The sequence below is a fragment of the Lotus japonicus genome, chromosome 1 (assembly GCF_012489685.1).
Source record: "Lotus japonicus ecotype B-129 chromosome 1, LjGifu_v1.2".
Classification (NCBI taxonomy): Eukaryota; Viridiplantae; Streptophyta; class Magnoliopsida; order Fabales; family Fabaceae; genus Lotus; species Lotus japonicus.
The window spans coordinates 104,840,195-104,853,105 of record NC_080041.1 but is presented as its reverse complement, the minus strand read 5'-3'; the positions used below and the strand labels follow the sequence as shown (position 1 = coordinate 104,853,105).

The 12,911-nt window shown below is 36.1% G+C and overlaps 3 protein-coding genes and 1 pseudogene across 3 annotated transcripts; 2 read left to right on the top strand and 2 right to left on the bottom strand.

Moving 5' to 3' along the window:
- Positions 1-326: 326 nt before the first annotated feature.
- LOC130716888 (short-chain dehydrogenase reductase ATA1) lies at positions 327-1,965 on the bottom strand. The gene is made up of 2 exons (XM_057566925.1): positions 1,913-1,965; positions 327-1,391 (listed from the first exon to the last, which is right to left on the bottom strand). The coding sequence occupies exons 1-2, from the start codon at positions 1,963-1,965 to the stop codon at positions 587-589; spliced, it is 858 nt and encodes a 285-aa protein (XP_057422908.1). The 3' UTR covers positions 327-586.
- Positions 1,966-2,734: 769 nt separating this feature from the next.
- Positions 2,735-4,281, bottom strand: LOC130732373 (NAD(P)H-dependent 6'-deoxychalcone synthase-like; annotated as a pseudogene).
- Positions 4,282-6,079: 1,798 nt separating this feature from the next.
- On the top strand, positions 6,080-8,726 carry LOC130728707 (pentatricopeptide repeat-containing protein At3g02490, mitochondrial-like). The gene has a single exon (XM_057580254.1). It carries the CDS (start codon positions 6,174-6,176, stop codon positions 8,085-8,087), a length of 1,914 nt encoding a protein of 637 aa, XP_057436237.1. The 5' UTR covers positions 6,080-6,173; the 3' UTR covers positions 8,088-8,726.
- Positions 8,727-11,306: 2,580 nt separating this feature from the next.
- On the top strand, positions 11,307-12,192 carry LOC130732372 (stress-induced protein KIN2-like). Its single transcript, XM_057584433.1, has 3 exons — positions 11,307-11,432; positions 11,516-11,584; positions 11,911-12,192. Exons 1-3 carry the CDS (start codon positions 11,376-11,378, stop codon positions 11,983-11,985), a joined length of 201 nt encoding a protein of 66 aa, XP_057440416.1. The 5' UTR covers positions 11,307-11,375; the 3' UTR covers positions 11,986-12,192.
- Positions 12,193-12,911: the final 719 nt, after the last annotated feature.

Here is a 12,911-nt window from a genome sequence, read left to right as displayed (position 1 = left end):
AGCAGAGATTCATGCTTAATTATTGTACTTTCTGCATTGAAGGATGAGGATGAGCTTCAATGCAGAAAGGACAATATTTAAGCATGTATTTAAGCTTCAAACAAAGGAGATGCTTTAGTTAGAACTTAGATCCACAACATGCCTCCATTTTGTTGAGTAGGTTTTAGTTTTCATTGTGGTCTTGGAATCCTTTTAATCTTGTGAATCAATGTGATCTTCTTCAAAGCATGATAGTTGAAAGATTACAGGTGGATTTGTCTCCGTGTTTGTAGGTAGGATAAGCCTGTTTTTGAGAATCATCTCACTGATTATGATTATGAAAAAAACGGGCGTCAGGTGGGTGAGGACTGAGGACGCTTACCCAAACATACACTACTACAATCACCTACCTTAGATAAGCCTCTATTGAATAGGGAGGGGGCATTAAAATGGTTAAGATGTTTTTAGTGCATGTTTGTTTACAAGATGTCTTAATAACAAAGTAATAGAAAGTCCTTTTATGATAAAGCAAGCCAATTTTTTCTTCAACTAGAGAACCCATTTCACTGCCAATGACAACTAAACTTTATTCATTGTTATTTTCTTTTCATTTGGGGTCTTGGTAGATAAAACTCATGCTACTATTAGAAGATGTGTATCCTCCATCCACAGAAAGATTGTGTCCTGTTATGAAGCCAGATTCATCACTAGCCAAAAACAAAGCAGCATGTGCTACATCTTCAATTGCTGCACCTCTCCCCTTAAGCAAACTTGCCTTATTCCCAATATACTCACTCAATTTCTCAGGAGTAATATCAACTTTATTAAAAGTCCTATAAGCACTTATAAGCATTTCAGAGGGAACCCCATGTGGGGAAATGCAGTTAACCCTAATCAAGTGCACTCCCAATTCACAAGCAGCACTTCTCATCACTCCAGCCATGGCTGCTTTTGACATGGTATAGGAATGTGAAGCAAAACCACCCATGGTTGCAGCTGCACTTGAAGTGCAAATGATGGAACCTCCTTTTTGAGCTTTGATCATTGCTCTTGCAGCATGTTTTATTCCATGGATTGTTCCATAGAGGTTGATGGAGAGAACACGGTTTACTCGGTTCATGTCAAGGGTTGAAATGCTTCTTCCTTCATTGTCTGGAATTCCAGCATTGTTGAACATGATGTCTATGTGGCCTTTCCACGAAACTGCAAGGTTTATAGCTGACTCTACATCAGATTCCTTTGATACATCACAATGGATGTAACGGCCGCCGATTGATTCGGCCACAGACGCGCCAAGATCATCAAGAACATCAGCAATCACAACATGTGCTCCATTTTCTGCAAAGAGTTTTGCTGTGGCTGCACCTATTCCTCTTGCACCACCAGTTATCACTGCCACTTTTTCTTCTAGCCTTAACAATTGATGAAAAGTAAAAAGGTTATTGAATTACACAAGTAATCTTACCATTCAGTTGAAATTTATTTTACATATTAAATGATTAACACGTTTGGTTTCACCTTTGAACATAGAAAAATCTACTCAGAAGCTAATAATCAGCTTCTTTCATTAGTGTCAATTATGAAACTCAAAAGCTACTCACATAAACTTCTCTCTAGAATTGATTCTGGCTTCAAAGTCAATTGTAGAAAAGGTTTCAAAACATGACTTCAACTCTTAACCAGTAGTGTTTCTAGAGCTGTAGAGCATTTCACTGTGAAACAATGCAATTTCTTTTACATTACATTTCTTGTGATTAGCATGTTTGATTTCACGATTTGCACATAATACAAGACATGTTCACTCAGAGTCAGAACCTAAGACTTGTGATTTTTCACCAGAAATGATTCTATAGCATTTCAGTTTGGAATCAAAGATGCTAGATATGAGTTTACAGGAAAATTAGACTAATTAACAAGATTATTAGGTGCTAACCTTTTTGCAGATGACTTTTGTGTTTCGGTATTCAGAGTCATTTGTGCCTCCATTTCATTCCTGCAATGTGTTCTTTTGGTTCTAATATTCAGCAAGTAGATGGATATTATATAATTAATCAATTGTTTGATGACTGAATCAAAAGCAGGTGCTTAAAGAATGCATTGTTCTTTATGTGAACATGCTTTTCGTACCTTAGAACTACTTCTAAGTTTCAGTTTCATTATAATTAGTCCGTGCTCCTAGTTCATCCAATTTCTTCCAAAACTCATTTATCCGGGAAAAATAAATAAAGCTTTTGATTGAATCCTAATATAATACTAGACCTAGACCCGCGTGATGCGCGGTTGGCTCATACACTTTTTTAACAATTGTTAATGGATATATTTTTACTATTTACTCACCCCCAATATTACCTTTATTTAAATGAGGTTGGATTGTATAAACAGAAAAATCACCTATTCTTTAAGGAAAAAAATGACGAAGTATAAATTGATGTACAAAATCATACAAATGAAGAAATAGAGTTGTTCAAGTAATGCGGCTTGTAGCAAATCTAAGAATGAAATAACTGAATAATTTGGATAACAGGCCTATTAGAAAGAATGTAGCTTAATTTAATATAGCAAGCTACTAACTTTTTCATCCACATCAAGCATGAAACCAAAAAAATATGAACCTTTATTTAATAAAAATTATCACATGACTGCAGTTTTTCCAATGATACTCAGCATGAAGGGATGAAATGACGAAGAAGGGTTATCGAGATTAGAATAAAGTTTGGGCAGAACAGAATCTAAAAATCCAAGTATTTCAGCATTCCCAAGTGTGATGAAGGAAGTATAATTTAAAGATAAGATTATGGAAAGACATATGTTGGTGAAGGGGAAATCTTGAAGTCCAGCAAACCACAATGACCTGTAGCAGCAATTGTTTAATCATTTCATTTCTATAAATTAAATAATGGTGTCCTCCATATAACAAGTATTCCCTTGGTGGTTCTGAACTCAATGCCACCATTTGAGTTGTTGTAGATATGAACATGCTCCACAAGATTATTTGATATGCTCCACGAGATTATTTGATATTGAGAAGAGGCTTGGTAGGTTCTTTGATCAGCCTCTCTTGATGGATTTCACTTATTTTCTCGAAATCATTCTCAGTCAAAGAGCAACCAAAGATTGCAAGTTTCGTTGCATCCTCTCCTTGTCATAGCTCTTCGTCACAAAAGTTAACATGTTTATATATCCATCAAAGACAAATCTGTGAAATGATTGGAGATTAAATTTCTGAACAATAGTTAAGTTAAAAGACAAGCTTCAGAGAGAAAAAAGAAGAAGTCAGAGCTAAATTACTATTCACTAATATTGCTACTTTGAAATTAATATATGGTGATACACCATCAAAAATTTAATATATAGTAGATAGATACTTGGGCTATAGTCTTGCCATGAGTATCCAATTCTTTTTGGATGTCATTATCCATCGCTAAATTAGCTCCCCTACTGACACCCATCCTTAGGGGTGAGAAAGCAATTATGCCAAATTGCCAATACAAGGCCTTTTCCTTGCAAAAATCTCTAAGTTTCACTTGTTGCCAACCAAGGTCAACTTCCACCTGTTTGGATTAAAATCAATGATTAATAGGTAAAGTGTTAAACTAACTTATGAGCTTATATCAATTACTTGATCGATTACAGGTGAGATGGTAGCAAAGCAGAACAATTTATCAAGCTTCTTGATAGAGAGGTTGTTGACTCCAATGGCCTTGGTGAGGCCAAGTCTCTGGCTTTCCTCCATTGATGATCACACTCCCTGCATGCCAAATTCCATAATCTCTAATACTTCAATAGGATATTTGACTGCTCCTTGTTTAGTAGCAAAGGGCCAGTGGATCAAAAAGAGGTCTAGGTATTCTAGTTGAAGTGTCCTGCATGGACGAATAAAGAGTTTTAACATAAATATGGCTAAACCAGCTCAAGAAGTTGGCACGATCATTCCAATTAATAAATTAAAATTAACTCAGTTGTGACTTGTGATAATCACCTTAGATATTTCTGCAGAGCAGGAACAATGAGTTCAGGATGGTTGTCAATAACCCACACTTTGGAAGTAACAAAGAGGCCATCTTTGGATGCAATTAGTCAATGTTGATGTTCTTCTGCTATAGCTGCTCCTACAGACTGCTCCACTGCATATGCTGCAGCAGCATCAAAATGCTTAAAACCCTGCTTGACGGCCTCAAGAACTACATCTTATGTACTAATCATATTGGCTGCTTCCGGTGCAGTGCTGAGGCCCATCACCAGTATCCTCTGCTACCCGGTGGAGGATTGGAGAACTACTTTAGGCACCGTGGTGGTGGCCATTTATTTTGCAAACTGAAAGTGAAGCTATTAGAAAAAATGAAGAGATAAAGAGAAACTGCTTGTATTAAGATAAAAATACAGATCAAGTAAAAAAAATAATTCAATTAATGTTGCATCTTGTTCTTGCCAATTGGGTACAAGTAAATGTATGGCTTGCTCAATAGCATAAAAAGTGAACCAAAATATAAATCCTGAAAAAAGATCAAATAGGGAGAGAAAAGATGATGCAAACACAGTCAGTGATTTACTGTCAAGGGAAGCATACATATTTTCTGTAAATAGCTAGCACCAATATTTACCTCGTGTTAAAAGTAATATCTACCTGAACTTTCTCCATGCAATCAATCATTGGTCTTGGATTTTCCTCCATCTATTATGCTTCTTCTTGAAAATCTATCTATCCTCTTCCACATTTTCTGAAGAATAAAAGAGATAAATTTGATAATTAACTTGTCAACTATATTAGTGAAACTGCTTGAGATAATGCATTCAAATATGAAATATGCCACATAATTAGAGTGTCTCAATCGTAGAAATGGATCAGACACTCTCACTTGGTACTGATTGCAACTGTTGGTTGTTGGATAGGCCGATGCAAACAGGTTGCGAAATATATGGTTCACAAAATATAAACGGTTTTACTTAAAAATGAAAATGAGACAAGCTAGGATCCATGTATCCATCTTTAAGCTATGCTATGGAGTACTACGAAATCTGCAACTTTTCTATAAACCAACGATGGTGAACTGTTTCAATCATAACATGAGAATATTAACCATCAAAGCAGTTAATGCATGTTCTCAAACAGAAAGTGGGAAATATGTCTTCACAGTTCATAGAGAGCATTGGATGTGTTATCATATCACGGAGGTACAAAAGACCAAAATACAAATTGAACGAAAAGGGGAAAGGGAGAAGATTTACATTTGTCTCTATTCAGCCGAGCTAAAGAGAATGAAAGAGAGAATGAGAGCTGCAATCTCTGGAGAGAGCACGGTCTGGAAAGAGTAAGGACTGCAGTTGTGAAAGCGATTTGGCTGGAGGAAGAAGTGGCTAGTTGTGTCTGTGTCTTCAATGTTATTTTCAATTCCTTAAAAAAAAATTATGCTTCCATCAAGTAAGTGAAACAACAATATCATGAATTGTTTTATTTATTTGATGGAATTCTCGCCCATAGTGATTTTATTCGACTCACGCAACGTTGATTTTAGTGGAGGATATTCTAAAAAAAGGTTTATTTGATAGAAAATAACATAAGAAAAGAGAGAAATAGGCTCATTCCATTCTTATATAGTGTGTAGAAAACAATATTTATAGAAGTACAAAAGTGTTATTTTTTGTAAGTGAAGCTTGGATCAAAAGCTCAAAGGGAAACCTGAATATAAATACAACAAAGCTAATTTGATTTAATTTACAAAAAAAAAATGAATTACAAACAACCGGATTTGACTTCTTTTACAATTTCAGATTGAAGTATTGTATATAGAGAAAACTCTGATTCAATACTAGCGCTACCATGATATAAATATTCTAATTCTTAAGCAGAATTGACTCTCGTGCGTAATACTTAAGACGTGAAAAGAGCTAACATACAAATTCCCTACTCAATACAATACACACCTTGAAAAACCATTTTCCTACTTTTGTCACCAAAAATTATTTTCTTCAAAGGTTTATCATGGACAATAGAAGGCACCCTTCCTAATTCCCATAGGCCCAAACCATAGACCCAAATTTCCAATCACCAAACAAAAAAACAGAGCAAAATCCCAATCCCTGTAAAACGGAAACCCTAGTTTCTATTCACTTCCATTTCCCTTTCTTCCTCACTCAAAGAAAAAAGCTTGGTTTTTTCAAATCTCAATCACTCAATCTCTTCGTTCTTCACAGCAATGAGACATCAATGGCGTCTCCTCCACCTTCTTCTCCGCGCTCACAACCGCACTCCCAACCACACTCGCCACCTCCACCAACTCCGCACCCTCTCTTCCCTCCCTCACCGTCCCACCCCCAATTTCACATTCCCTGCAAACCCTAGCCTCCGCCACTTCTCCTCCGACCCCGTTCTCGAACAACCCGATCCCGATCACGCCATCATCGCCGACTTGTTCTCCAAGCCCGCCGCCGATCCCTCCGTCGTCAAGAGCCAGCTCGATTCGAATCGCGTCTCGATCAACCACGATGCGGTTATTGCCGAATTGTTGAAGCTCAAATCGAGCCCTGAAGTTGCTCAGAGATTCTTCCGGTGGGTCCTCGAGACTCACCCTGAGATGCTGAGCTCCAAATCGTATAATGCGATGTTGCGCGCTTTGGGTGCCAATGGTTTGGTTGATGAGTTTTGGGAAATGGTCAGTGTGATGAAGAGAAAGGGTTACGGTGTTTCGAGGGGTGTTAAAGAGAGGGCTTTGGAGTGTTTTGAGAAGAATGGGTTGGAGGGTGATGTTGTGAGGTTGAAGGCTTTGTTTGATAAGAACAACTGTAATTCGGTTGAGAAGGATTGTGCTAGAGTGTGTAGGATAGTGAGGAATAATGTGTGGGGTGATGATGTTGAGAGGGAAATTAAGGACTTGAATGTTGGGTTTTCGAGTGAAGTGGTTAAGCTGGTTTTGGAGAGTTTAGGTTCTGAGCCGAGTAAGGCGTTGATATTTTTCAGGTGGGTGGAGGAGAGTGGGTTGTGTAAGCATGATGGATGCACGTATAATGCGATGGCGAGGGTGATAGGAAGGGAGGACACGATTGATCGGTTTTGGAAGCTTGTTGGTGACATGAGGGGTGCTGGGTTTGAGATGGAGATTGAGACCTTTGTTAAGGTGTTGGGGCGGTTTTGTAAGAGGAGGATGATAAAGGATGCTGTTGAGCTTTATGAATTCGCTATGGCTGGTGCGGATAAGCCTACGCCGCAGTGCTGCACCTTTCTGTTGAAGAAGGTTGTTACTTGTAAGGAGTTGGATATGGATTTGTTTTCAAGGGTTGTGAAGGTTTTTAGTGGAAGTGGGAATGCGATACCCAATTCCATGGTGGATGCGGTCCTGAAGTCTCTTACCAGTGTTGGCAGGATTGGAGAGTGGAATAAGGTTTTGAAAGAAATGGAAGATTGTGGGTATGTTGCTAGTGCTAATTGGCAGAGTGAAATTGCATTTCGACTTGGTGCTGTGGGTGAAAAGGAACAAGCTAATGAGTTTGTGAATAGGATTGAAGCAGCTGGGTCTGATTCAGATCAGGAGATTTGGGATTCTTTAGTTGTTGGGCACTGCGTAGCTGGTAACCTTGATAAAGCTTTGGATTCGTTTAAAGAGATGGTTAAGAAAGAGGGGATCTCATATGCAGGCGCTTTTGATTCGTTAATAAGTTCATATTGCAATATGAATAGGGCAATAGATGCATACAAGATTCTTTGTGAATTGGTGAAGGAAAAGGAGTTAAAGCCCAGGCATGATACCTACAAGTTGCTGGTATCTAAGTTATTGGCTCAGGGAGGATTCACAGATGCTCTAAATGTTTTTGGTTTAATGAAAACCCATGGGTTCCCTCCTTTTATTGATCCATTCATTAGACACATATCAAAGCGTGGAAGTGGTGATGATGCTGTTCAGTTTCTCAGTGCCATGACTTATAAGAAGTTTCCATCTACATCTGTGTACCTCAGAATGTTCGAGGCCTTCTTCAAGAAGAGAAGGCCTGAGGAAGCACAGAACTTCCTCTCCAAATGTCCACGCTACATCCGTAACCACGCAGATGTTTTGAATCTCTTTTGTTCCATGAACTCTAAAGAAGCTTCTTCTTCTTCTGGTATGTTGGCTGCTTAAGTTTTCAGAATATATCTCATGTTGTACTCTTCAGAAGAATGTGCAATTGCATATGTTGAGAATTTTTTGTGAGAACTTATTCTTTATCCTTGATCTAAATGATTTGATCTAATAAGTTGAATCTACCTTTGAATAAAGCCAAAGAATACAAACATGCAATTTGTTGTTCACACCACATGTACTTTGCTAATACAAAACGTGTACTGTTATATGTCAAAACTTGCACAAATGCCTTCAGTTTATTATGCAAACTTCATTTCTCTTGGACTAGACAAATTTCGGACGGATACTAAAAGTGTGTTTGTATATGCGATGTCTCTGTGATTTGGATTATGTGTCACCACAAATCTAAATACTGAATGCATGTTTCGATGTGTGTTGGGCACACACACTCGGATGCACATGCACGTTAGTGGAGAAGCTTCATATTGTAGCTTATGGATTAATTTGATTGAGGTCTAAACTGAATTTCAAATGTACAACCAAACATGCACTTGGTTATTCAATACGTTCTTGTTGAATTTTGTTAGTTTTTAATATGCTTGGTTTACTGTGTTTCTTGAGCATTTTACATGGATAGTTGGATACATGAGACCCCTAACAGTTTAAGAATTGTTTGAACCAAGACAGTTGATTTTATATTTGTGTTTTTTTTAGGATTTGAACCCAGGACTTGAGAAATTTTAATCCATCAAGTACCATTTAGGCTATCCATACCAGTATATTTTTGTGTTTTTACTTTATAGTAAGAGACGTTAGCCTTTTTATTATCTAATTAAGATTTTTTTTGGTCAAATAATCTAATTAAGATTGAAGAACCTTACTTTGATTACTTTTAACTGGATTTCTTTTGGCGTCAATATTTCAATTCTGAATCACTGTGCCGCTATCTGCAAAAGTTCTATATTGTCAAACGTAGGTTTGAAAACAAGTGAAGAAGTAAAAAGAGTAAAAAAAAAGTTTCTCTTTAATATGGATCGGCCACTAGGATGTATATGATGGGGTTTGGGCTTGTTTTGTTTAGTTGTTCTTCCGTGAGTGTTATTTTAGCCTCTGGAATTTGAATCATTAACTCATTAAGAAGAGTTATTTTTATTTGATGTAAGTGTCGTTTGGCGTTCTTTAATCATATCATCTTTGAAAAATAAAGGAAGTTTTAACTTAGTTTACACTTTCAATTAAGGTTTTTTAGTCTAGTTTTATTCAGTTACTTCTAAAAACGCTTTCTACATATCAAGTTGTATCGTAATATATTATCTTTCTATTCATAGTCATATCTTCAAATAAAAAGGAATACAAATTGCTTCAAATTGAGGAAAATTTTAATGTATTTAATATATTTATTAGTGGTATGAATAACACTGCTATATGATTTTTGTATGGTTCTAATTTTTAATTTGTACTTTAGTATACCCGACCTTATTTCCACCTAAAACTAATTTCAACTAAATTTGGTGATGTGGAAGCAGTAATATCAGTTTTTGTCAAAGGTAACACACTAGTGACACCTGTGCCTATGGATGTGTATAATCGAACAGATCACTCACCACACCTCCACCCTAATCTCTCAACGTGGTGATAGGCGGTAGCTCGTATTAACGATTACAATGTCAATATATACATACGCAAGCATTACTAATTTTTTAACTCACTATTTTTTCGGCTCTCTGCTCTCTCACTAATTTGAGTGTCGAAGTGTTTTCCCAAGTATCTCTCCCGCAGTATCAACTCAGTTCCATTGTGGCGGAAGAACCTTCCAAGGCCACACACCACTACTGAAGACAGACGAAGAGACACTCTCAATCTCGATTCATGAAGAACTCTTATAAATTATCACTTAACACACATTTTGTTAATTGAAAAGTATCTATTACTATACTTTTTATTAACACATTTTTACTTACTGGAACATTGAACAAACATGATGCTTTAACTCTTAAAATACTATCACGAGTGTTAAAAAATGAGGAGCTTCAAGTAAACTTGGTGAGATTTTTCACAAACATATGTAATGCATTTTCAGGGTTAAGTAAGATTTTCATTGGATTATTATGTGGTGGTTGGAATATTTTCTGACCATGTCAATGGTCTCTCCATGCAAAATCTGCGACCCCTGTTACACTCCGTCCTGCGCCCCTGTTTCACTCTGGTTCAAAAAAATTGACCCCTTTGTTTGTCTCTATACAATTCACAAGGTGTCTCTGTCTCTCTCTAAGCACACACATAAGGTGTGTGTGGGTTCTCAGTGAAGAGAAGAGGATCCAAAGCTTGTTTTGGCTCTCCCGAAAAATCTCTATAAATAGAGAGTGACCCTCCAAGACCTAACCACTCTTCGATTCACTCCCTTTTCTTCTTCCTTGAAACGATAAGCTCTCCCTCCCTTATGGACATTTGTTGTTGAGTGCCCAATCCTAATTTTCGTAGCTATTCTATCCGTGGTCGGATGATTTCAACTTATAATAAAAGTTGAAAAAAAGGTAAAGATCGAGTTGAAAATTTATCAAATTGTGAATGTAACATTTTCATCAAATAATGTATTAGCCTACAAAGTTTTCTAACCTCTATTCACGCATAATATTAGATTAGCTTAGAACTTAGACTTAGCTTATGTTGGTTAGAGAAGTAGAATTCTGTTAAGGTGGTTAGAGAGGTGTTTATTCTTTTTATTTTTTTTTTGACATAAGAGAGGTGTTTATTCAGTTTGAGATATAAATTAAATAGTGATATCTATCACTAACTAACTTAACAACTCATCTATAATTGAATAACCACTCCTCTACCCATCTTAACTGAATAACCACTTCTCTAACCAACTTAAGCTAAGGATAAGTCCTAAGCTAATCTCAATACATAATATAAAAAAATGGTTATCACTAAAATCGAATTTTATTGAAAGTCCACTATAAACCTAAGTAAGAGTAGTAAGACTTTCTTAGTAGTAATTGGAATATCTTAATACACCATACATTTTATCTTTTTTTTTTAACTTCTCAGAGGACTTGACTCTTTGATGTTTTCTTATTTTAGTATGATGTTTCTGTTCCAATTAGTCTAATTTTGAGCCTTCAAACCAGCTCTGATTTTCAAGTTCCTAGTCCTAAGCCCAAACTAAAGCATATCAGATAAAATGGTGCAAAACATTACATGTGTCACTCATTTGATTTACTTGAGCAACTACATATAAACTCACACTATTATGAGTTACTTTCATCACATCAAGAAAACTAGTACTTGTTGAGTTAGTTATTACCTTCAACTTTTTCAAGACCAAAACAGGGAAAACTAAAAATGGACCAATCCCAGAATCTTAGCCACCAAGCTGGCCAAGCCACAGGGCAAGCTCAGGTGAGTTTTAAAAATTACATGTATTGGACATATCCATATATGCCCCTTCAACTTTTCACATATCATTCTAAATTATAATGCAGGAGAAGGCAAGCAATATGATGGGCAATGCTCGCAATGCTGCTCAATCTGCCCAACAATCCTGCCAAGAGGTTAGACAATTGATTTGACTAGTTTAGCTATGTTGACCATCAGTTTCTCTTTAATTTCTCAAAATCAATTCTGGCTCTTAGAAACTACTCACAAAAACTCTCCACCATAATTTATTTTTGCTTAGAAATATATTTTGAAAGATTTTCCAAACATGCAATTAGTTTATTTCTAACTTTTTTTAGAACAAGTTCATGCATAATCAATAACCTCTTCACAAGATTATGAAGAAGTGGAATTTAATCAAGAAATTCAGAATACCAAAACATGTACATGGTAATTTTTATTAGCAGTTTTGGTGGTTGATGAAATTGATTTGGTTTTGTAGGCGGGCCAGCAAATGAAAGCAAAGGCACAAGGTGCTGCAGATGCTGTCAAGAGCGCTATTGGGGCTAACAAATGAAACTAGGGGAGAGCTCTCTCAGTGGATATTTGCAGCTTTCTATTTTTTATTTTTGGACTTTATGCATTGATTTGCTATGTATTCAACTGGTTGTATTAATACCAGCTACTTGAATTAAGAGGAGTTTTATCTCAGTATCTGTCAAAATATATTTATTTATTGTTGTTGTTTAAATCATAAGTAGAATTTTCATGATAAGATATATGATATGAATGACACATCAATCGAACTTGCAATCACAATAAAAAAATATTTTATCTTGATATCTGTCAAAATATATTTATTTATTGTTGTTGTTTAAATCATAAGTAGAACTTTCATAGTAAGATATATGATATGAATGACACATCAATCGAACCTGCAATCATAATAAAAAAATATTTTATCTTGATATCTGTCAAAATATATTTATTTATTGTTGTTGTTTAAATCATAAGTAGAACTTTCATAGTAAGATATATGATATGAATGACACATCAATCGAACCTGCAATCATAATAAAAAAACACTATCCACATTGAAAATATAATTTATGAAGCATGAACCCCTTAAGTTATCACCTCAACATTTTTTAAGCTCTATTCTATAGATAGGAAAGCAAAATCTTAGAATTCCTATAATTTGATGAAGTGTTTTTCATCTTTCTTCTCTTGAACCATTCTTACCTAATAGTTGAAGGCATTTTATGGTTTTGTAGCAACTTTCACTGCACAAAATTGCGTGATATAGCCGTGGTATAAATTGCCGTGAAAAAACTTTTCGTCGGTAATGCAACAACCACTATTTCTTGCGCCTCGACTCCCCCTAACGTCCTTTTAAGCAATCCCTAGTAGAACCGCTGCTATATTTTAGCGGCGATTAAACCGCCGCAAAGAAACAGTTCAAACTTAGCGTCAATTGTAACCGGCGCAAGTTAATGAATAATT

Bases quoted from the DNA above. Each gene is read 5' to 3' on its own strand.
- LOC130732372 (XM_057584433.1), top strand. From the start codon at position 11,376: ATGGACCAATCCCAGAATCTTAGCCACCAAGCTGGCCAAGCCACAGGG. The intron at 11,433-11,515 runs GTGAGTTTTAAA...ATTATAATGCAG, and splicing joins AAGCCACAGGGCAAGCTCAG to GAGAAGGCAAGCAATATGAT. The intron at 11,585-11,910 runs GTTAGACAATTG...TTGGTTTTGTAG, and splicing joins CCCAACAATCCTGCCAAGAG to GCGGGCCAGCAAATGAAAGC.
- LOC130728707 (XM_057580254.1), top strand. From the start codon at position 6,174: ATGAGACATCAATGGCGTCTCCTCCACCTTCTTCTCCGCGCTCACAAC.
- LOC130716888 (XM_057566925.1), bottom strand. From the start codon at position 1,965: ATGGAGGCACAAATGACTCTGAATACCGAAACACAAAAGTCATCTGCA. The intron at 1,392-1,912 runs GTTAGCACCTAA...TCAATTGTTAAG, and splicing joins CAAAAGTCATCTGCAAAAAG to GCTAGAAGAAAAAGTGGCAG.